General features: G+C 47.0%; 1 protein-coding gene across 1 annotated transcript; it reads left to right on the top strand.

Moving 5' to 3' along the window:
• The first annotated feature begins 345 nt into the window (after window positions 1-345).
• FKBP10 (FKBP prolyl isomerase 10) lies at window positions 346-20030 on the top strand. Its single transcript, XM_083407761.1, has 10 exons — window positions 346-1040; window positions 5645-5790; window positions 7018-7207; window positions 8210-8355; window positions 10051-10240; window positions 11899-12044; window positions 12473-12662; window positions 14238-14380; window positions 15154-15317; window positions 17538-20030. Exons 1-10 carry the CDS (start codon window positions 847-849, stop codon window positions 17718-17720), a joined length of 1692 nt encoding a protein of 563 aa, XP_083263887.1. The 5' UTR covers window positions 346-846; the 3' UTR covers window positions 17721-20030.
• Window positions 20031-21997: the final 1967 nt, after the last annotated feature.

The raw sequence follows: 21997 nt of genomic DNA, 5'->3' as shown, positions 1-21997 counted from the left end.
TTTTCAGATTATAGGTTTGAGAAATTCAGTAACTCTGGAAAAAAATAAAAAATAAAAAGCAGGCCAAGCAACTATAAAATCTATATAAAGATCCACACCTCCAGACTGTTTCTAGCAGCATCTGGTTCTCTGAACACGTACAGTCTGTCCATTTAGCTTTCATGCCCAATACCCACTAAAAAGTTATTTAAACCCCTTTCGAAGCCATCAGTTCATACTGAGGCAACGCATTCCAAAACTTAAGTTTGTGCAAACCCCCCCCCAAAAAAAACCCGGTCCCGGGGGAGGGTTCTCCATGGGATGTTGTACAGTAAAGCTCAGTTCCTGCCCCACCGCACCCTCGGGGACCACGTAAGCATGACTTTTCTCTGACTCTCCAGTCGGGTAGCCAACAAGCACTAGGACCTGGCGAACCAAAAAACAAAAAAAAAAACTTTTTAAAAGCAAGCCCTCTCTTCTCAGGGCTTTTCTGGCTGCCCGGACACGCTTTGAAATAGTTTTTGCTGCAAAAGCCTAAACGCAAGGGGGGGACGGACACGCGCACATTCCCAAATCGGTTGCAAAGCAATCCCTGCCTGCTGAGAGCGATCGGATCCCGCCACGATCTCTTTTTGCAAGCCAACCGCAGGCCGCTTTTTTACACGTCTACAGAAATCGGAGCGGCTGGCTTGCAACCTCCAGGCCTCCGTTTCGGGTTTTTTCTTTTTTTTAGGAAAGCGCCTCCTCTGCTCTTCTCTCCCTCCCACTCACCCCCCGTCCGCTCCCCCTTCGGCTGCTTCCAGCGCCAGGCGCAGCTGCCGAACCTTCCTTTTCCTGCCCGAGGGCGCACCGTCGAAGATCATCACCATGAGCTTGCTGTGCCTCGTCTTGGCGCTGAGCCTGCTCGGGGTCCGCGGCTTGGGAGACCCCGGCCCGTTGGAGGACGTCGTCATCGACAGATACTACATCCCCAAAGTGTGCCTGCGAGAAGTCCAGATGGGCGACTTCGTCCGGTACCATTACAATGGCACTTTTCAGGACGGCACCAAGTTCGACTCCAGGTACTTTCCCCCCCTTCTCGTTTCCCTCGCTGAGAAATGCGCAGAAGCGCCCGTCCAGGGCAAGGACTGGGTCCTTTGATCCAGAGACAAAGGGTTAGGTGGTGGCTCACCTGCAGTCCCTGGCAAATTGGAATTAAGGAGTGGCAAAATATCTTCCCCGCCCCCGTGTTCGAAGCTCCGATTGTTCTAGGCGCATTTTGCGACGGAATTATTTCAAGAGCAAAAGCGGTTTCAAAGTTCCGGGCGCAAGATTTCAGAGTAAAACTGCAGAGTGGAAGGAAAGGAGGACCTTTTTCTGCCTCCCCTACTTTCTGAGGACTGGAGAAGAGACCCTCTTAAGAATATTAAGGGGGTTGGCAGGGGAAGGACTAGACCATGTGGAAAAGGAGCATAATATTTTACCTGCACTTCATTCATTTTCAGCTTTGTATTATCAAAAAGTGCGCCTAGCCATTCTGTTGTTGCATCCATAACCTAAGGTGCCATTGTGCCTAGATTTCATATCTCAGTTTCTAATCCTGTCCCTGCCCCTCCCCTTAGGAGATTCCCCCATAAGTTGAGAGACAGGAGACCCACGTTTTAATGTTTCATCTTTGCGCTTTTGAAATAGCCATGCATGCAACCTAGAAAAACAGCCCTTCCTTTTTTAAAATAAAACAACAACAGCCCGCCAGCAATGAGAAACCTTCCTTCCCTCTCTCTCCCTTGCAAGAGGAATTGCGTGCCTCTGGCGGTATGTGCCTTCTATCTTCTGCCTCTTTGGGGCCTCGGGGGAAAGAGAAATATGGAGCCGCTGATCCCTCGCATAACTTCAGAAGCTTTTGCACAGCGGTTTGCAGCTGCCAAGCCAGCTTCTGGCTAGAAGGGTGCAGGGTGGACTTTGCAAAGAGCCAGGTCTGGAAAAAAGAAGAGGTCCACCCTAAGCAGGCGTGCAATAAATTTTGTGGGGGCACTGGTGAGGAGCAAAGCAAGGGTGAGGGTGGACACGAAATGCATGTAATGCTTCAAATTAAAATAATTTAATTAAAAGCATATATTTAAAAGTACATATTGGTCATGTCTCTGTAACCAGAGCATTGGAAAGAGGTTTGTTTGTTTTGGGGGGAACTGGATAGAATACTGTTGACATGTTTTTCTTTTTATCTGAGTTAGAGATTTCTATTCAGAAAAGCTGGATATTCAGGAAAGGGACATTAAAAATCTCTGAGAAAGCGGGCGCAATTCAGGCCACAAACCCTTGCCTTAGCAAACATACTTTAGATAATTTCTTCCCATCGGCTAAATTTAGGTTTTATCATTGTGGAATCTGACCACACTCAATGAGATTTAGTCCCAGGAACTTGTTAAAAAACAACAATTATTATTGTGGGGGGTAAGGAGATGCAAGGAGTGTTTTGAGGAGGGCGAAGTGTTTGAAATAAGACAAAATGGACGTCGTTCTATTAGGTCTGGCCTGTTTTTGCTGTAGGCTGCTCCTGTGAAAACTCAGAGCAACCCACATTCCTCAAGTCCACAGATCACCTCAAAGGATAATAAACCTTCAGTTTTCACCTCTCCTTGATACTCCCTTCTCCATCCGTGCAATCCTTGGAAATAAGTCCCATAGAGTTCAGTGGGACTTTCCCCCAGGTAAATGGGTATCAAGGGAGAGAGAAGGAAAGGAAAGATTATCGTTGCTGAATGGCTGGTGGTTGTTTTTTAAAGGACGGACTCTTTTTCTATGGTTACTACCACGGTGCACTATTTGGAATTTCTGAACATAGAATTGTAGCCAGTGTTGCATGCATGGATTCCCATTCAGGCAATCGGACTTCCCTTGTCTTCTCTCCCCCCCCCCCCAACCATGTCCCCAAAATCTTCTCCCAACCCTCTGGAGCAGAATTTGAAGGTGCATATGGGGGGGGGGGGCGTGTCAGAGGAAAGGAAAGTTAAAGTCATCTGTGTAATAATTTTTTTGCTGGATCAAACCAAATTGCAGCCCAACATTCTACATGATATAGTATAGCGAAATTCGAATAAGGACAGAATTGATAAAATAAATTTTAAGAGGGAGAAGGGAACACATCTAGAGCAGGACGTTTTCACGTAAGGACATTTCGGATCTGAACTTCCAGGCTTTGTTTTAAAACTAAAAAAAATAAAGATGTGGAACTTTTAGTTAAACCTGTCATGCGTCCGAACTCCCTTAATAAATAAAGAGCACTCAGTTACTTTCCTGGTAGTTCCCTTGCGTCAAAAGACAAATTGTTTGACTGAGAATGGGTGCAACAATCCCTGCCCTTTGCTATTACATTATCCCTTGGTTCAGCATCGCTGAATCTAATTTAGCTGGCACATCCTAAGGTATATTAGCGTGATAACAAAACTATTAGGGCATTTTGAAATTGTGTCTCGAGCATCAAACCTCTCTGCCCACAGAGCCAGGTTGAGCTACGAAGCAAGATAGCGGTGTGTCGGAAGGAAGGGGGCAGGCAGTGAGCTGCTATAGGCTGTAGGAGGAGATGGCGTCCATGATGGGATCTGCCGTTTGGGCTGTAGACGTGTCATCCGCATGAGGCTGCAGCTGCTTATGCATTTTAAAAGGCTGGATTTTGCAACTTAGGACGGCGACTCCTTTTCCCCTCCAAAATGCACACACTGGAAGCAGCAGTCCTATTAATTGCCTAGATCTAGTTTTCTAGAGATCTGGAAGAAAACTTGCTCTTGATTTGAAACCTCGGTGCTAACTGCCTCCCCCCCCCCCCATATCATGACATGCGGGGTGGTCCTCTTGGCGAATTCAGAGTGCAGGATCAGGCTATTCTGCTCCTCCTTTTCTGACTGAAAGGAAGTTGGAGATCGGGTTTCATTTGCTCCTCTCCCTGCTAGCAGGAATAGTTTGGGAGGTTTGGGGGTTTTTTTCCTCATCAGCAAAACTTTACGGAATCTCTGCCTTACTAAAATGGGCATACACCCACATTCCTTGCTTCAGGGCACAGTTTTGTAAAAAAAGGTGGTTTCTGCTGTTGCGGTGCAATTTGGGTAAATAATTGAATCGGTCCTAAAATAGTTTTCGTAAATGTATCCAAGCGCATCTTGAAGCCAGCAAGATTTCTTTTCCTTTTTGCTCCCTCAACAGTTACAGGAAGAGTTTGGGGGGGGGGGGGTTATACTACAATGCTGCTTTTCAGCCTTAAGCTCTGGTTCTCAAAGAGTTTTCCACGAGGTCCACTCTGAGGAGGAAACAGCCAGGCCAGGCCTCAAAGTGAACTCAGGCAGACGTGTTTCCACTTCCACCATGCCACACAAACTTCCTTTGCCTCTGAATTGGCCAGAATTGTTGCTGGGCCTGATGGGAATTGTTGTGCCGAACATCTGGTAGTTGGCCAAGGGTGGTCTAGCTCAGCATTTCCCAACCTTGGGCCTCCAGCTGTTTTTGGACTACAACTCCCATAATCCTCAGCTAGCAAGACCAGTGGTCAGGGACGATGGGAATTGTAGTTCGAAAACAGCTGGAGGCCCAAGGTTGGGAAACACTGACCTAGCTAGTCTAACATCCTGTTTCTCACAGTTGCCAGCCAACCGCCCAGATGGGATAAGCCTGTAGCCAGGATATGAGAGCCTCACCTGGTGTTCCAGGGGATGTGGGTGGCGCTGTGGTTTAAACCACTGAGCCTCTTAGGCTTGCTGATCAGAAGGTTGGCGGTTTGATTCCCCGCGATGGAGTGAGCTCCCATTCTAGCTCCTGCCATCCTAGCAGTTCGAAAGCACACCAGAGCAAGTAGATAAATAGGTACACTGTGGCGGGAAGGTAAACAGCATTTCCATGTGCTCTGGTTTCCATCACGGTGTTCTGTTGCACCGGAAGCAGTTTAGTCATGCTGGCCACATGACCCGGAAAGCTGTCTGTGGACAAACGCCGGCTCCCTTGGCCTGAAAGCGAGATGAGCACCACAACCCCATAGTCACCTTTGGCTGGACTTAACTGTCCGGGGTCCTTTATGTTTTACCTTACCTTCATGTGGTGTTAAAGGTAAAGGGACCCCTGACCATTAGGTCCAGTCATGGCTGACTCGGGGGTTGTGGCGCTCATCTCGCTTTATTGGCCAAGGGAGCCGGCGTACAGCTTCCAGGTCATGTGGCCAGCATGACTAAGCCGCTTCTGGCGAAACAGAGCAGCGCACGGAAACGCCGTTTACCTTCCCGCCTATTTATCTACTTGCACTTTGATGTGCTTTTGAACTGCTAGGTTGGCAGGAACAGGGACCGAGCAACGGGAGCTCACCCCATCACGGGGATTCAAACCGCCAACCTTCGGATCGGTAAGTCCTAGGCTCTGTGGTTTAACCCACAGCGCCACACCACACCACTGTGTAGTGTTGCTCCCCAGCAAATGGCATTTGCCAATATGCCGCCAGAGAACCTGGAGCTTGCCTGGAGCCATAGCTAGTTGACTTTGATCATCTCATCCTCCGTGAATTGGTCCAGTCCCCTTTAAAGCAATCTAAGCCAGTGGCCATGACCACACATCATGTTATCTGTTAACTGGCCATTTTAGAGTTCTCTTTGCTCCATTTTTGTTGTTTCTGCTCATCCCTTCCATCAATGCCTTCTTCCCTTTCCAGCTACGATCGGGGTGCCACAGTGGCCGGCGTGGCTGGCGTGGGGCGGCTCATCACCGGCATGGACAGAGGCCTGCAGGGGATGTGTGTGAACGAGAGAAGGCACCTCATTGTGCCCCCTCATCTTGGCTACGGCAGCATCGGCGTGGGTGAGTGGCAAGAGTCCAGGGTTGACAGGCGTGGCCTGAGCCTGACAATATGTTAGCTGCATATCTGTGCCTTTAAGGACACATTTAAAAAAACAAAAATGCAAGGAGTATGCACAGGGATCTGATCAATTAGATCTTAGCATGGTCGCAGGAGAATCATAGGAGTTTGAAGGGACCCTGAGGATCATCTAGTCCAACTCCCTGCAATGCAGGAATAAGCAGCTGTCGCTTACGGGGATTGAACCTGCAACCTTGGCATTGTCAGCACCATGCTCTAACCGACTGAGCTAGCCATAGCAAGGATAGCACTGTGCTGCATTGCAAGGCCCTGAGAATGAATGAATGAATCTTGCATGGTGTAGTGGTTAAGAGCGGTATTCTCGTAATCTGGGGAACCGGGTTTGCGTCTCCGCTCCTCCATATGCAGCTGCTGGGTGACTTTGGGCCAGTCACACTTCTCTGAAGTCTCTCAGTCCCACTCACCTCACAGTGTGTGTGTTGTGGGGGAGGAAGGGAAAGGAGAATGTTAGCCGCTTTGAGACTCCTTTGGGTAGTGATAAAGCGGGATATCAAATCCAAACTCTTCTTCTTCTTTATTTGCATCAGCCATTGGCCATCACAATAAAACAACAATACGATATACAAAGAATAGAAATAAAAAGTCAATTATATAAAATACATTTTGGGGTTTTGGAAGGCCCTAATATAATAAGAGCAGGTTTCTATACTGAGAAGTTGTTTCATGCCTCCAAACACGCTTGAGCTTCCCTATTTCTTGTCATTTCCGGTTCCACCCGTTTCGCTTTACACGGCTTCCCCATCCACCACTCTTTTCTCCTCCATTTTATGCATTTCCTGTACTTGGTAAAGTGCCATGCAGATGGATGGCAGTATAGAAATAGATAAATTACGGCTTACGTACTTAATTGGTTCTGGAGGTTCGTTCTGAACCTGAAACTGTTCTTAACCTGAGGTACCACTTTAGCTAATGGGGCCTCCCACTGCCGCCACACGATTTCTGTTCTCATCCTGAAGCAAAGTTCTTAACCCGATGTACTATTTCTGGGTTAGCGGAGTCTGTAACCTGAAGCGTATGTAACCTGAGGTACCACTGTATTGAATGGCCTGGTGCCATTGGCGAAGGGGCAGTGGTTGTGGTGTCCTCCCAGTCCCCCTGAGAATTGTCGTTTCGGTCTCCATGGTCGTTCCTCGTTTTCAACCCCACAGCTGGCCTGATTCCCCCGGACACCACCCTCTACTTCGATGTCATCCTACTTGACATTTGGAACAAAGAAGACAAGCTGCAGATCACCACCGTCTCCAAGCCGCAGCGCTGCAACCGCACAGTGGAGAACTCCGACTTTGTGCGCTACCACTACAACGGCACACTTCTCGACGGCACCCCCTTCGACTCCAGGTAGGATGTGCTGAAGGGGAGATGGCCTGTTTTGGCTCAGAGGTTTGGTACAGAGAGTGAAAGACAGCAAAATAATGTCACTGCAGTTGCAATTATAGCAGTCCCTTGGCTACAGTCCCGAACTGGATTGACCCCTACCCTTCCAAGGCTGCTGGTGGTTTAAAAAACAGAAGGAGGATTCCAGCCACAGGATTCAAAGATGCATTTAGCATTATGTTTTTAAGTTGACTCTCGTTCTGTATAATAGGTAGAGCAGCTGTCCGGTCAAAGATGCTGGATCTCTGGTAGTGGTGTTAATTGCAGTTAAACGCAGTGATTAAGAATAATGTAGAACAGGCTTCCTCAAACTCGGCCCTCCAGATGTTTTTGGCCTACAACTCCCATGATCCCTAGCTAGCAGGACCAGTGGTCAGGGATGATGGGAATCGTAGTCTCAAAACATCTGGAGGGCCAAGGTTGAGGAAGCCTGATGTAGAATAAGAATAAGATGAGGAGCGGGTGGCGCTGTGGTCTAAACCACTGAGCCTCTTGGGCTTGCTGATCAGAAGGTTAGCAGTTCGAATCTGCGTGATGGTGATGAGCTCCCGTTGCTCTGTCCCAGCTCCTGCCAACCTAGCAATTTGAAAGCACACTAGTTCAAGTAGATAAATAGGTACCACTGTGGCGGGAAGGTAAATGACATTTCCATGCACTCTGATTTCCATCACGGTGTTCCGTTGCGCCAGAAGCGGTTTAGTTATGCTGGCCACATGACCTGGAAAGCTGTCTGTGGACAAACGCCGACTCCCTCGGCCTGAATGCGAGATGAGCGCTGCAACCCTATAATCACCTTTGACTGGACTTAACCGTCCAGTCAAGGGGTCCTTTACCTTTTTGTTTTTTTACCTTTTAGTGGGTGGCTGTTTTTGACCAGTGCTGTGCTGCGAAGGTGGCGTTGTTTTCTCCGAACCGCTTCCTTGCCTGATGTCTCTTTCCCTTTCTCCATCCTCACCTGTCTCCCAGCTATGGAAAAGACAGTACTTATGACACCTACGTGGGTTCAGGTTGGCTGATCAAAGGGATGGACGAGGGCCTGCTAGGCATGTGTGCTGGAGAGAAACGACAAATAGTGATCCCCCCGTTCCTGGCCTACGGAGAGAAAGGCTACGGTAAGGTGGTCAAGAAATTGTGAATCTGAACCCCAAGGTGAACTGTATTCACTCAGTACTTTTCTGAGCACAACTCAAAGTGTTGGTGCTGACCTTAAAAGCCCTAAATGGCTGTGGCCCAGTATAGCTGAAGGAACATCTCCACCCCCATCGTTCAGCCCGGACACTGAAGTCCAGCTCCGAGGGCCTTTTGGTGGTTCCCTCACTGCGAGAAGTGAGGTTGCAGGGAACCAGGCAGAGGCCCTTCTCGGTAGTGGCACCCGCCCAGTGGAATGCCCTCCCACCAGATATCAAGGAAATAAACAACTATCTGACTTTTAGAAGACATCTGAAGGAAGCCCTGTTTAGGGAAGTTTTTAATGTGTCTTATTTTAAGGCATTTTTAATATTCTGTTGGGAGCCGCAGAGTGGCTGGGGAAACCCAGCCAGATGGGCAGGGTATAAATAATAAATTATAATATTATTATTGCATATCTGCAGAAGAATTTAAATTTATTATATTATTTAAATTTAAATATTATTCTGAAAGTATGCAAGAAATCACCTCAGATTCTGTGTCAAAGAAATCCACAAATCAATTCTTTCTTTGTTTCTTTCAAAAAAAAAAAAAAGGCCAATAAGATTTTATTGTACTTAGAAATAAATATCTTTTTTTGGGGAGGGGGGAATAGGATTGTACCTGCTAGCAGATCTCAAGAGTCCCGCTTACATAAGAATGTATGTACGTTTTTGCATACATACAAGGAGCTCCTGTACAAAACCTTGGTGATGAGGGACAAGAATTCGTAGAATTGTAGAGTTGGAAGGGACCCTGAGGGTCATCTAGTCCAAACCCCTGGAATGCAGGAATCTCAGCTAAAGCATCCACACACAGAGATGTCTTTAAAAACATGGTGTCTGCCAGGGGCTATGCACTAGTGTTTAAGACTGGGGTCCTCCATCTTTCAAGGCCTGGGGGGCACATTTGGAAATGCAAGGGTGGGCGCATGCACCAGCCGCCCTCCTTGCAAAGCACACACACACAAGTGAACACCTCCAAAACACAGACAAACCCCTCCCAACATACGACAGCTCACAAGCCAGTGTGGTGTAGTGGTTAAGAGCGGTAGACTCATAATCTGGTGAACCGGGTTCGCGTCTCCGCTCCTCCACATGCAGCTGCTGGGTGACCTTGGGCCAGTCACACTTCTCTGAAGTCTCTCAGCCCCACTCACCTCACAGAGTGTTTGTTGTGGGGGAGGAAGGGAAAGGAGAATGTTAGCCGCTTTGAGACTCCTTCGGGTAGTGATAAAGCGGGATATCAAATCCAAACTCTTCTTCACAAAGCCAAACAAAACCCTACAAATATAAAAAAGAATGTACTGGTAGGGGGCTGTGGTGGGCACTCAGAGGGGTGTCTGAGGGGTGTCATGACGTTCACTGGCACCATGTTGGGGACCCCATTACTAAAAGCCTCAAAGCCACAACTTTTGTGGGCTGAAGTCAGCTACATTCAATTGTGGATTTATCACAAATGGCAGAAACCGCAACCTTAGCACACTTTGCCGTACAGTGCTCTTGAAGAAAGGGATGGTATTTCAAAAGCGGGTTAGCTGGCGTCCCCTCTTAAAAATGGGGTGGTTTAAAGTGTTCCTCCACGTGACCTGGCTCCCTGTGGCCGCCTGAGCTGAGTTGGTTCTCCTTTCCTTTTCTCAGGCACTGTCATCCCCCCTCAAGCCTCCCTGGTTTTTGATGTTCACCTGGTGGACCTGCACAACCCAAAAGATGGCATCTCCCTGGAGCACTTGGAAGTGCCAGCGACTTGCAAGCGCAAGGCCGTGACCGGAGATTTTGTGCGGTACCATTATAATGGCACCTTGATGGACGGGACCCTCTTTGACTCCAGGTAACGGGGACTGAAATGCAGCTGTCATTGATAAGAAAGCGCTGCCATCTTTCCCTTCCCTTCTCCACCAAGCTGTCATTCCTCAGTATTCTTTGTATGGCTAGGTTGACGTAACCAGAAGTTCAGTTTTTTCTAGAATAGGGTTGTTGGGAAATTCCCTCAAAATGGGAAGCTCTACCTGAAATTGAGTCGATAGCCATCTGCAAACAGAAATAGAAATCAGGCAGGTGATTATGATCAGTATTCACAGCCTCCATTCCCCAGGCTCCAATTTTCTATAATCATTTTCTTTCATTATGTTATTTATTATCTCCTCCTCCCTCTTGAAATTATGCAATAATAATGTAGTTAATTACATTGTTAATTGCATTGTTATATTTGGCCACAGTGGACAGCGAGCTGAATAATGTCGTTTTCATGGAACTTTAATTGCAGTGGAACAGAAATCATAGAATTGTAGAGTTGGAAGGGACCACGAGGGTCATCTAGTCCAACCCCTGCAATGCAGGAATCTTTTGCCTAATGTGGGACTTGAACCCACAACCCTGAGATTAAGAGTTTCATTCTCTACTGACTGAGCTATCCCAGGCAGGGTGTGCAACAGATGCAAGGCAGAACAGAAAACAACGCCCTTTATATCCCTACCCTAGAAGGAGTCTATCAAAGGCAGAACAGGACAGGGGAAGGTGAGAAGAGGATCAAAATATAGAGGAAGTGTGCAGAGGGGACACTTATACATGCTTGGTGGACCTGTGAAAAAATCAAAAGCTTCTGGAACACAGTATATGACAAGCTTAAAAAAATATTTAAGTATAACTTTATGAAAAATACAGAAGCTTTTCTACTAGGGATAATGGACACAGGTATAGCAAGAGAAGATCAGAAAATACTCCTCTGTGCCACAGGAGCGGCAAGGATCCTAACTGCTAAAAACTGGAAAAAAGAAACTGTGCCATCAAAAAAGGAATGGCAAGACAAACTGTGAGAGTCTAGATTAACAGAGGCAATTAAAGATCACACTAGGCAAGAGTTTCAAAAAGCATGGGGGAAATGCAGAGAATACTTCACAAAACAGTGCCCTAAAATGCATACCTGGACTTGTTTCAATTAATGTCTACATGAGACTTTGTGGATATTTAAGTTATAATTAGAAAACTTTTAATAATTATTCATAAAGGACGGAGTTTATAAGAAGTAAATAAGGAGGCCAGATACAGGATAAAGGATGTCTTTTATTTCGTTGTTTGTATTGTTGTATGTTATGCTCACTGTATGTTATGTTCACGTTTAATGAGGGTGGATTGTGTATTGGGGGGGGTTATTCCAATAAAAAATATTAAAATATATATGGGGGGGAGTGTAAACAGAGCCAGCTCAAAGTGCAGGCTGAGCAGCGAGACCTGGAAGTCCTTCCATTACTTAGGCTACCAGTGGCCTGAACCTTGCCCAATAATTTTTTGCCGGAGTGGGAAGATGACATATTCTCACTTTCCAGCCTATCAGAGCCACAGAGCTCATGTCTCGCCCTGCTCTTTCGGTCTGTCTCTGGATGGGCTCAGCCACAGTTTAAGAAATCTGGAGGGGAAAACTTGAGGCTTTGCTGTAACGTCAGTTTGTAAGACACTTCTTCCCCACGGATTCTCTCTCTCCAATTCCAGTTATTCACGAAACCACACCTACGACACTTACATTGGGAAAGGCTACATTATTCCAGGAATGGACCAAGGGCTTCAAGGAGTCTGTATTGGTGAAAGGAGAAGGGTCATTATCCCACCCCACTTGGCCTATGGAGAAACTGGGGCAGGTAAGTAGAGCGAACAGGTTGAGGTGTGTGGGGAGCCCCTCAGCGGAACCCTTTGAAGGCTTTTATCTACAAACCAAACCCCCCAGCTTTGAAATTTCTGCTGGGTTTGAGTGGCCACACAAATCCACCAATGTTGCTTTGGCTTTCGTATGCGAAGAAAACAAAGGTTGATTTGGGGAGGGCTCCCAGAAGGTGTAAAGGCTGAAAACCACTGGGGCAAACAATGAAACATAAAGAAATGGAAATAATGGCCCCTGAATGTATGCTGGGACATTGGCAAGAGATCCCAGAGACATACTCTGGGTTCTGCAACTAGAGGTTGCAAATTGCCTCGAATCAGCTGTGACCCTTGGGGGACTTTTGTGTGTATGCATCCTCACTCTTTACACCCAAAAAACCCCCCAGTCTCTGTCCTTCTTGTCCTCTAGGGAACAAGATCCCTGGCTCGGCTGTGCTCATCTTCGACGTCCATGTCATCGATTTCCACAATCCCGCAGACCCTGTGGAAATACAGACTATCCACCGGCCTGCGGACTGCAACGTCACCACCCAAGACAGAGACTTTGTCCGCTACCATTACAACTGCTCCCTCCTGGATGGCACCAAACTCTTCTCCTCGTGAGTCTTTTGCTTAAAGTTTAGAGCCAGTGTAGTGTAGTGGTTAAGAGCGGTAGTCTCGTAATCTGGGGAACCGGGTTCGATTCCCCGCTCCTCCACATGCAGCTGCTGGGTGACCTTGGGCCAGTCACACTTCTCTGAAGTCTCTCAGCCCCACTCACCTCACAGAGCGTTTGTTGTGGGGGAGGAAGGGAAAGGAGAATGCTAGCCGCTTTGAGACTCCTTAAAGGGAGTGAAAGGCGGGATATCAAATCCAAACTCTTCTTCTTCTTCTTATCTCATAGAATTGTAGAGTTGGGTGGGACCTCAAGGATCATCTGCTCCCAACCCCCTGCAATGCAGGAATTTAAATGTCAACAAATACCTACATTGCCTTATCACAGAGTAACCTAAAGGGAAGTAGTGGACGGCCTGATGGGGCAGCAGCACTCACCTGGGCTATTTCACTGTTGCTTCCCAGTGTGGTATATTGGTTACAAGTGTCAGACTAGGACCTGAGAGACCAGAGTTCGAATCCCCACTCAGCCATGAAGCTCACTGGGTGACCTTGGGGCTAAGTCAGTGCCTCACAGAGTTGTAAAGGTAAAGGGACCCCTGACCATTAGGTCCAGTCGTGGCCGACTTTGGGGTTGCAGTGCTCATCTCGCTTATTGGCTGAGGGAGCCGGCGTACAGCTTCCAGGTCATGTGGCTTCCAGCAGTGGTTTGAGGAAGGTCACAGCTCAGAGACAGGAGAACAGAAGAGTTGGCAGGTGTTGGGAGAAGAGAAGGGGAAGACAGGGCCAGAGCAGCCAGCTGACACGTTATCACTGGAGAGCATTTCCGATCTCCCAGAACCCGGCGTGCATTGAAAGTGGAAGAGCAAAAGACTCAGAGACAATTAGCCCCTGGCAAGCAGCGTAAGGGGAAGGGAGTGGGGAGGAGCTCAGTTGGAGAACCGCCATTGACCTAAGAGGCAGCATACAGAGGCCTCTCTCTGTCAGTATTGAATAAAGACTCTGTAAGAGCTTCCTTGTCTACTTCCTTGGCTGTCTGCCGTGAGAGCAGGGAGGATCAGAATTCACTGAAACCTGAAAGCACATTTCCTGCATCTTCCACGGCTCTTTTCCCCCTTTCCATCACTGGGAGTAGCAAAGTAAATTATGCAAAATAAATATATATGACAAGCAGTGCGCATATATATATATATATATATATATATATATATATATATATACACACACACACACACACACACACACACAGTGGTACCTCAGGTGAAGTACTTAATTCGTTCCAGAGGTCCGTTCTTAACCTGAAGCACCACTTTAGCTAATGGGGCCTCGCACTGCCGCCGGAGCACGATTTCTGTTCTTATCCTGAAGCAAAATTCTTAACCTAAAGCATTATTTCTAGGTTAGCGGAGTGTGTAACCTGAAGCGTATGTAACCCGAGGTACCATTGTGTGTGTGTGTGTGTGTGTATGATTTTCTTAAGAGCAGAATTCTGGGGAAGAGGTCCCCAGACACACTTCTGAGATTCCGGCAGAAAATATTTCCAAGGATTCCAATGGTCTCCCTCTTTTCCTGCTTGACAGCCATGACTATGAAAGCCCTCAAGAAGCCACGCTGGGGACCAACAAGATAATTGAAGGCCTGAACAATGGCCTGCTCAACATGTGCGTGGGGGAAAAACGTTCCGTCATCGTTCCTCCCCATTTGGGTCATGGCGAAAGTGGAGGTAAGGTTGTGGGCAATGCCTCCGGCATCTGTTTTCAGAGTCCACATCACAGGGCCGGCAGAAGAAATGGATACTGGATTAAGGGTTCAGCAACCGGACAGTCCCTTCTTTTCTTTTCTTTTTTCCTTTTTCCCTAAAGTGACTTTCTAGCTCCTAAGGCTGCAGAAATACAGTTGGAAGTCTGTGCATGCATTGCCTGGTAAAATCTCAGAAGCTAGAGTAGGACGGAGTGGTCTTCCCTATGAAAGGCAGCAAGCAACTTAGCATAATTTGCATCGCCTTTTGTAGAGTTTCACAATTATTTTTTAGCACAGAACATAGAAACTTTTTTGCTATTCATCACTAGGCATGATTAGTAGCCAATATTTACAGAGCCCAAATGCTAAGAAAGAGTAGTTCAAACTTGACATGGGCATTGTCGGTTTATCACAGGAGCTGTGCTTCAGGAGAAAAATATTTTGAGGTCCAGGTTTTATAGACGTTCTTGTGAGAAACTAGGCTATATGAATTGAATTTATGATTATAATTTAGGAGTAATAACGTTATAGCCAGTAGGCAGTGGCAATACGGCTCCTTATATGGCCTTGTGATGGCATTAAACAGTGAGGAGGAGGAGAAATAGTAGCTAAACCCTCTGATACCACTTCCTCTCAAGAAGCGAGGTCACTTCCTGTCAATAGGTTTCTCCTAGCTTTGACTCCGGGTCACTGCTGCCTAGCCAGTGCCTCTGTGGATGACCTCGCCCTGTTGATATGTGCACCTTGCTTTTTCAGCCCGGGGTGTACCTGGCAGTGCCGTTCTCTACTTTGAGTTAGAGCTGCTACACCGGGAGCCAGGAGTTCCAGAAGGATACCTGTTTGTCTGGCACAGCGACCTACCAGAAAACCTGTTTGAAGCCATGGATCTGAACAAAGATGGTGAAGTCCCACCTGAGGAGGTGAGATTTTGCATTCCGTATTAGAAAGGGTGCAGCTGGTACTGAAGAATCTGAACTGGGGGCAGGGGGGGTGACAGGATCCACGGCTGGATCCATTTGTACCAACTGTTCGTTCCACCAGAGTAAGAGCATCTACCCTATAGTTAGTTGTTCGAGTTTTAGTAAATTAATAGGAAAAAATTTATTCCATTTGTATACGGGTAAAAACAATAGCTCGGAGCAAAGAGCAAACTTTTTATTTTAAGAAGATGCACTTGTGTGTTGTCTTGGAGGCATTGTGTCAGGGAACTGCCATCAGTGTCCGAGGGAGAGAGCAAGCTCCGAAGGGATCCCAGAGAGTGTCCCGGGAGTGGGAGAGGCAGCCCATCTTCTGGGGGCGAGAATCAGCGTAGCTCCAGTGGAGAAGGGTGGGAGATGGGGGAATTGGCGAGGCGAACCCATGACTCCTTGCCGGGGACCAGCGGGGAGAGAAGGGGTCCTCCGCTGACCATGCCCTCCTTGCGCAGAAGGCTTCCGCGCAGGGAGAGTAGGCGGAGACTGGGCGTCAAAGAACTTCTTTGCTGGAAGAAGTTTAAGAAACACCCACTGACGGATTCTGCCAGCGATTGAGACGGTCACGGGCGAGTGGCTGCCCGGACAGGAAAGGTTCACTCAGGCAACCCAGCCAGACGTTGGGACAAGCTTACGCACGAGCAACCCCTAGAACCATTACACATTGTCTTGGAAGAGACATGCCTGCCTATATGATGGTGCTCTCCATTTACAGTTTGTATAAGCATTGCATTGAAAATATTTTTCTTTTTAGAAAATTGGTTGGCTGGTTAACCAGGAGCACCGTATCATTCAGCTGAAAAGCTTTTTTAATTTTATTTTTAAAAAACTAACTGACCAATTGATTTAACATTGTAGCCCTACTTCCCAGTGACTATTTGTTTGTTTTGATTTGATTTTTTGTATTTCTATGTTGCTTTTCATTCATATGAACCTCAAAGTGGCTTACAAACAATAAATAACAATAACGTAATGAAACAGAACAGAACATCACAAATACAGCTTAAATCATATAAAACAATTAACAAATCATCTATAGAAGTCCTTTCCCTTCTGCAGGGAGGGTGAAATCAAAAATGCAACGTTACATCACACAGCCAAAAACAATCTGTACATTATTGGGTTGCTAGAGGAAGCAAGAGGAAGAGGAAGCATTGGGTTGCTACAGCTATATGTAGCAGATGATAAATATTTTGGTTATAACTTGCAGTGAGATGTGGGCCCTTTTAAGGTGTTACAGACGTGAGGGAGCAACTTGGGTAGAAAAGGGTTGTAGGGTCATGCATTTAAGCCCCATCATCTGGTGGTTCCTTCGTGTTCCCATGTAACTTTTGCAGTAGAGAGCCTTTTATACTCATGGAAACTCACAACACAATTAAGGACCTGGTTTTCCTTCGTCCAGAGGAGGGCAACCAAAATGGTCAAAGGCCTGGAAACGATGCCTTATGAGGAATGGCTAAGGGAGCTGGGCATGTTTAGCCTGGAGAAGAGGAGGTTAAGGGGTGATATGATAGCCATGTTCAAATATATAAAAGGATGTCACATAGAGGAGGGAGAAAGATTGTTTTCTGCTGCTCCAGAGAAGCGGACACGGAGCAATGGATCCAAACTACAAGAAAGAAGATTCCACCTAAACATTAGGAAGAACTTCCTGACAGTAAGAGCTGTTTGACAGTGGAATTTGCTGCCAAGGAGTGTGGTGGAGTCTCCTTCTTTGGAGGTCTTTAAGCAGAGGCTTGACAACCATATGTCTGGAGTGCTCTGATGGTGTTTCCTGCTTGGCAGGGGGTTGGACTCGATGGCCCTTGTGGTCTCTTCCAACTCTATGATTCTATGATTCTATGCTGCAGAGGGCACAGCCTGTGAACGCTGCAGCCCTTTTCCAGTTGTCTTGTCCATCTCTTGCGTTGTCATCTAGAGCCACTCAAGTTAATGCACCTTTAGCGATTCATTTTTTTCCCCATCAGTCTGGCATCTTGCTCAACCTTGAAAAATGGCAAGCAGTGGGCAAAGGAAAGTTAAGAGACTGATATAAAGGAAGCCAGACATAGGAGCTGGATGTCTTGAAATGCTGTTTCCCATGTTGTTGAATGCATATGCCACACACACCCTTCCCAGTGGAAATGGCTTATCTTTTTCCCTGCTTTCTCTCCCCCCCCCCCCCTGCAGTTCTCAGAGTTCATCAAAGCTCAGATCTCTGAAGGCAAAGGTCGTCTCATGCCAGGCCCTGACCCGGAAAAAGTGGTCAATGACATGTTCCAAAACCAAGACCGGAATAAGGATGGGAAGATCACAGCAGAGGAACTGAAGCTGAAATCAGACGAGGATCAAGTTAAACACGAGGAACTTTAAAAGAGAAAGGACTCTGGGATTGGGCTTTGTTGTTGTTGTTTTTAAAAAATCGCTCCAGTTTGGTGCCTCTTCCCCTACTTTGCGGGGCCAGAAGCTCACTAACTCCCTTTCCTGAGTTAAAGAGACTGAACCTACAGACGCAAACCTATTTTGTTCCACATTTTGTACCTTTGCTCTTTTTTCCCCTCTCCCCTTTTTTGAGAACTATTTAACTGAGATCCTGTTTGGACATACCAAAATCAGGGAGTTAATGCTTGCAACATTTGCCTTTCCAGACAACCACCACACACCACACCATTTACTGAATCCCTTCTATTTCCTCAGGCATCCCATCTGCAACAAAATTGTCATGAGCAGGAGCCGTGCCATCGACTCAGGCCTTTTGTTCTGCCGCTTCCAGGCGCACACCCTGCCCCCCCCCCATTGGATTTTGGTGTGTTCTCTTGCCAAATCGAGGAAGCTGAATTCTATATTAAGGAATCCCGAAACGTGTGATGGGAACCAAACAAATGCATTGCTTAAGTGTATTTCTATTAAGTTTTTCTTTCGGGGCAAAACTAGAAAGGAGAGGAGCGGAAACGTGGAGATAAGGTTACCTATCTGCTTCAATATTGTTTGAATGGCAGGTGCGTGGGCAGCCTTTTAATCCGTCAAGGGATGCCTTGCTTCTGATGTAATCAGACCATGCAATGGCAGTGGGCGGAGCAGAAGACAGGAGTGGGTGTGGCCAAAAGTGGGTGCACCGCTTTAGCCATTCTTTCTGCCACATCTTTTCCTTTCTGTCCCTCTTTTCTCCTTTTTCTGGCCCTGCTTCTTTCTCCACCTCCCTCCTCACCCAGCAGGCTGCTGAGGAAAGGACTGCTCATTCTTGTTGTAGTCCTGAGCTGCCTGTGTTGCCCCCTGAGGGCTTCTGAAATCAGTTCAAGAAGGGACTGCTGGCTGGCCGCCTCTGTGACCAGGCTGTGATGGCCGACTCTTAATAGGTGCACCTTTCCCATATTGCTGCTTGCTTGTGCCAGGAAAGTCTGTGCCTACATAAGAAACCCAGGCCAGTGACCCATCGAGTCCCAGAATCCTGCTCTCACAAGATGCCTGCAGAAAGCAAGCAGGCAGGACCAGAGGGCAGCGACACACTCAGAAATACCTGCTGGATTTCTGCAGCAACTGGTACTGGTATTTTTAAAGAAGGCTTAGCAACTGCTAGATGTTAAAAGGACAGACTTGGAAATTTCAAGATGAGTCAGTCTGGGCTCCCTGCAGCCAAAAGGGTAGGGAATAAGGACTGCTCTCTTTCCCTATACAGTCATACCTCGGGTTACAGATGCTTCGGGTTGCGCATCGTGCCGAACCCTGGAAGTACCGGAACGGGTTACTTCCGGGTTTCGGCGTATGCGCAGAAGCGCCGAATCACAACCCGCGCGTGCACACGTGGCCCTGCAGGTTGTGAACGCTGCGGGTTGCGAACATGCTTCCCTCACGGATCACGTTCGCAACCCGAGCGACCACTGTACTAGTCCTGCTTGCCTCCTCCTCCTCCCCGATTTGACATCTTGCGTACATCAATAAAATCCCAAGTTCCTTCAGCTGCAAATCTTGGAAGGAGCATAACATAAGCACAGCAAATACCGTTTATTCCAAGCTCCACTTCTCCCTTCCTGACTCCCACCAAAAAATGTGCAGTGCACATAACCCCTACTTGCAATCTTGTTCTCTCACACAATCACGCACATTACAGGGTTTCTTTTAAGTGCTACCTGGGTTTCCAGTCTCTTGAGTCATTTGCGTGAGGCTTCCAACAAGTGTTCTACCTCTGAATTCATAGATGATGCCCACTTTTGTTCCACAAGCCCCACTTCAGAAGATTAGGCTGAGATAGAAACTGGAGATTTAAGTGCAAGGAGGGTGGGATGGGAGCAACCTTCCATCACCTGCCTTGCTAGTCAAAGCATGCAAGGGGTTGCCAGCATTTCGGCTTCCCCTTGCATCTGTGCGTTTCAACATTAGCTTGATCAGCGGCAGACAATAGCAGGTGATGATGGTTTTCTCTTCAGGTTGTGAAAATGCTCAGCTGTGGGGGTTTTTTGCAGACAAGCTCCTGTTAAAAGGTCCAAGAGGAGGGCAGACCTGTTGACAACTTCAGATATAAAGTGGGTAAGAAAAATGCCCTTGTTTTGCTCGGAAAACTGCTCTGCAAACCACATACCATACCAGCTGACTTTTTACAGTAAACTCTTACAGAGCCACCAGTGAATACAAACATACCATCTACTTCAACCTGAACATTAAACAAACTCATCCTTCCTGCCTGTACCCTTCCAAGCAGTCCTGTATCTTCATTTCTACTCACTGCAGCCAGTTGTGTTTCATTTGCCCTATGCCTTGGTGAAGATAAATGAGGTGGAAAAATTCTGGACTGCAATACCTCTTGAGGGAAGATGGGGAAATGCAATTTTTTTTAATACTCCCCCACACTAAAGAACAAATAAAAAAAGTCCCTGCATGTAGTAAAGCTCTCCCCAGTGAATTTACAGGGGGGCGGGGAGCATTCAAAAACATCATCCTCCATTTGCAGCCTGAAGAGATTACAGCCCCACAACCTTGTTCAGTGTCGTGTGTGGTATGTCAGTGTTTTTTTTGGCAATTGTGGGGTTCCAGAAAGGCTTGACAATTTATGGGTTTTATGTGAGAGTTAACCCTTCCAACACTTAACACATTTCCTCCTGCAAACATTCCCCATTGCTTCTCCTTTTGGTGTTTTGTTTTTTTTACTCTTATCCTGGGTCTTTAGTCCCAAAACCTCTGGAAGGAACTGGATTCAGGGCTTGCAAGACACCTTAAATCTGAAACACAGGGCTGGGCCTTACCGTATACTTTTCTTTAGGGAGCTGTAGCCACACTGAAAAACGCAGTGAGCTGCATTAGCTCCCCTAACTGCTGTGGCTGTTACCATCCAAGAGAGAGATGACTAGCTTTGCATAGCCTATTGCCATTTTTCCCCCCTTGGCTGATCTCCATCTTGAGAAGCAAACACCATCGTGGGCACGTGGTGTGGGTGAAAGCTTCTCAATAGCATGGGGGCTACAAGATACCCAACTTTAGAAACGAGTAGAGCCAGTTTTACTATTTTAAAAAACGGCTTGTGAGACATGCACATTAACACCCTTCCATTGAAGTGAGGCGTTTGTTCTGATTTGTCTGACTAAATTAACTGCAAGGATTTAGAGTTAAGGAGGAACAGGGTGGCGAGACTGCCGGCTTTCTTTCGGTTTTTATATTTCCCTATTCCTTACCCCCATCCTTGCGCCTCCATTTTATAACAGAGGGACGGCAGAGCAAGGGAGATGATAGAATTCCTGACAGATTTTAGGCAACAGCGGCAGCCATTTTGTCTGCGCCTGCTGCCATCTTGGAATCCTGGCTGCATACAACCCAGTGTATTGTGTGCAGTTGCAATAAAGATGGCAGTAGGTGCCTTGTTGGTGTCCCCTTAACCTTTGTTCTAAGAAATGTTTGTCGGTTGTGCCCAAACTTTGGTTGCGTTCTGCAACTAGATTCGTTGCCTTTATCCCAAACTATTGTAGGTTATAAAAGCTCTTTAGAAGTTTCACTACTGCTCTGATGAAGGTGTAAGGTCAGGGCAACTGTGCCCTTGCTAAATCAGGAGTGTGGTTGCTCAGCCTGAGAAGCAGCAGCAGCAATAAAGAGTGCTGGCAGGTTGGCCAGCTCTTTTCTTCTTTGGGCAGGGCTCCTACGCCTCAGAATAGCTGTAGGACATTCAGCTATTCAGCATGCAAAGCTTTCCTTTTCAATGCATGCTGAATTTTTGCACTTCAGTCAGGCCTTGAAGACACAGAGGCCGTGCCGGAGAAACTCTTGTGAATGGAGCAATTTAGCTGCATAGTTTTCCCGTGTGGCACAAACGTCAACGGAGACAGTAGCAGCTTAGCGGTTGTGTCTGCTGCAGGCCATTCTAAGAGCTTTGAATAGGCTTGAAGAAATATTTATCGGCATACTTGGCATGAGCTTAATTGCTTTGTCATATCCTCAACCCGGCTCAAAGCATTCCAGGACCCGTGGTTCTGTGACAATGGGTAGGAACTCTGAGCACAATTGTCAGAACCCACTCAAACCTACAGGACCCAGGTTTCTTGAAGGAGAAGGGGGAGGCATGAAAGGTTTGGTAAAAGATCCCATCTTACAAAGGTTACGGAGTGGTTCATAACTTCCTTGCATATTGTGGTGGTGTTGTATTTTTAAAAAAGAAAAAGAATTTAGAT

The sequence above is a fragment of the Podarcis tiliguerta genome (genome assembly GCF_965153285.1).
Source record: "Podarcis tiliguerta genome assembly, chromosome: 13".
Taxonomy (NCBI): Eukaryota; Metazoa; Chordata; class Lepidosauria; order Squamata; family Lacertidae; genus Podarcis; species Podarcis tiliguerta.
The sequence above is the reverse complement of the archived record's forward strand: the minus strand, read 5'-3'. Positions and strand labels throughout refer to the sequence as shown.

Excerpts from the sequence above, each read along its gene's own strand:
- FKBP10 (XM_083407761.1), top strand. The coding sequence starts at position 847 with ATGAGCTTGCTGTGCCTCGTCTTGGCGCTGAGCCTGCTCGGGGTCCGC. Across the intron at positions 7,208-8,209 it reads GGCACCCCCTTCGACTCCAG|CTATGGAAAAGACAGTACTT; the intron begins GTAGGATGTGCT and ends CCTGTCTCCCAG. Across the intron at positions 10,241-11,898 it reads GGGACCCTCTTTGACTCCAG|TTATTCACGAAACCACACCT; the intron begins GTAACGGGGACT and ends CTCCAATTCCAG.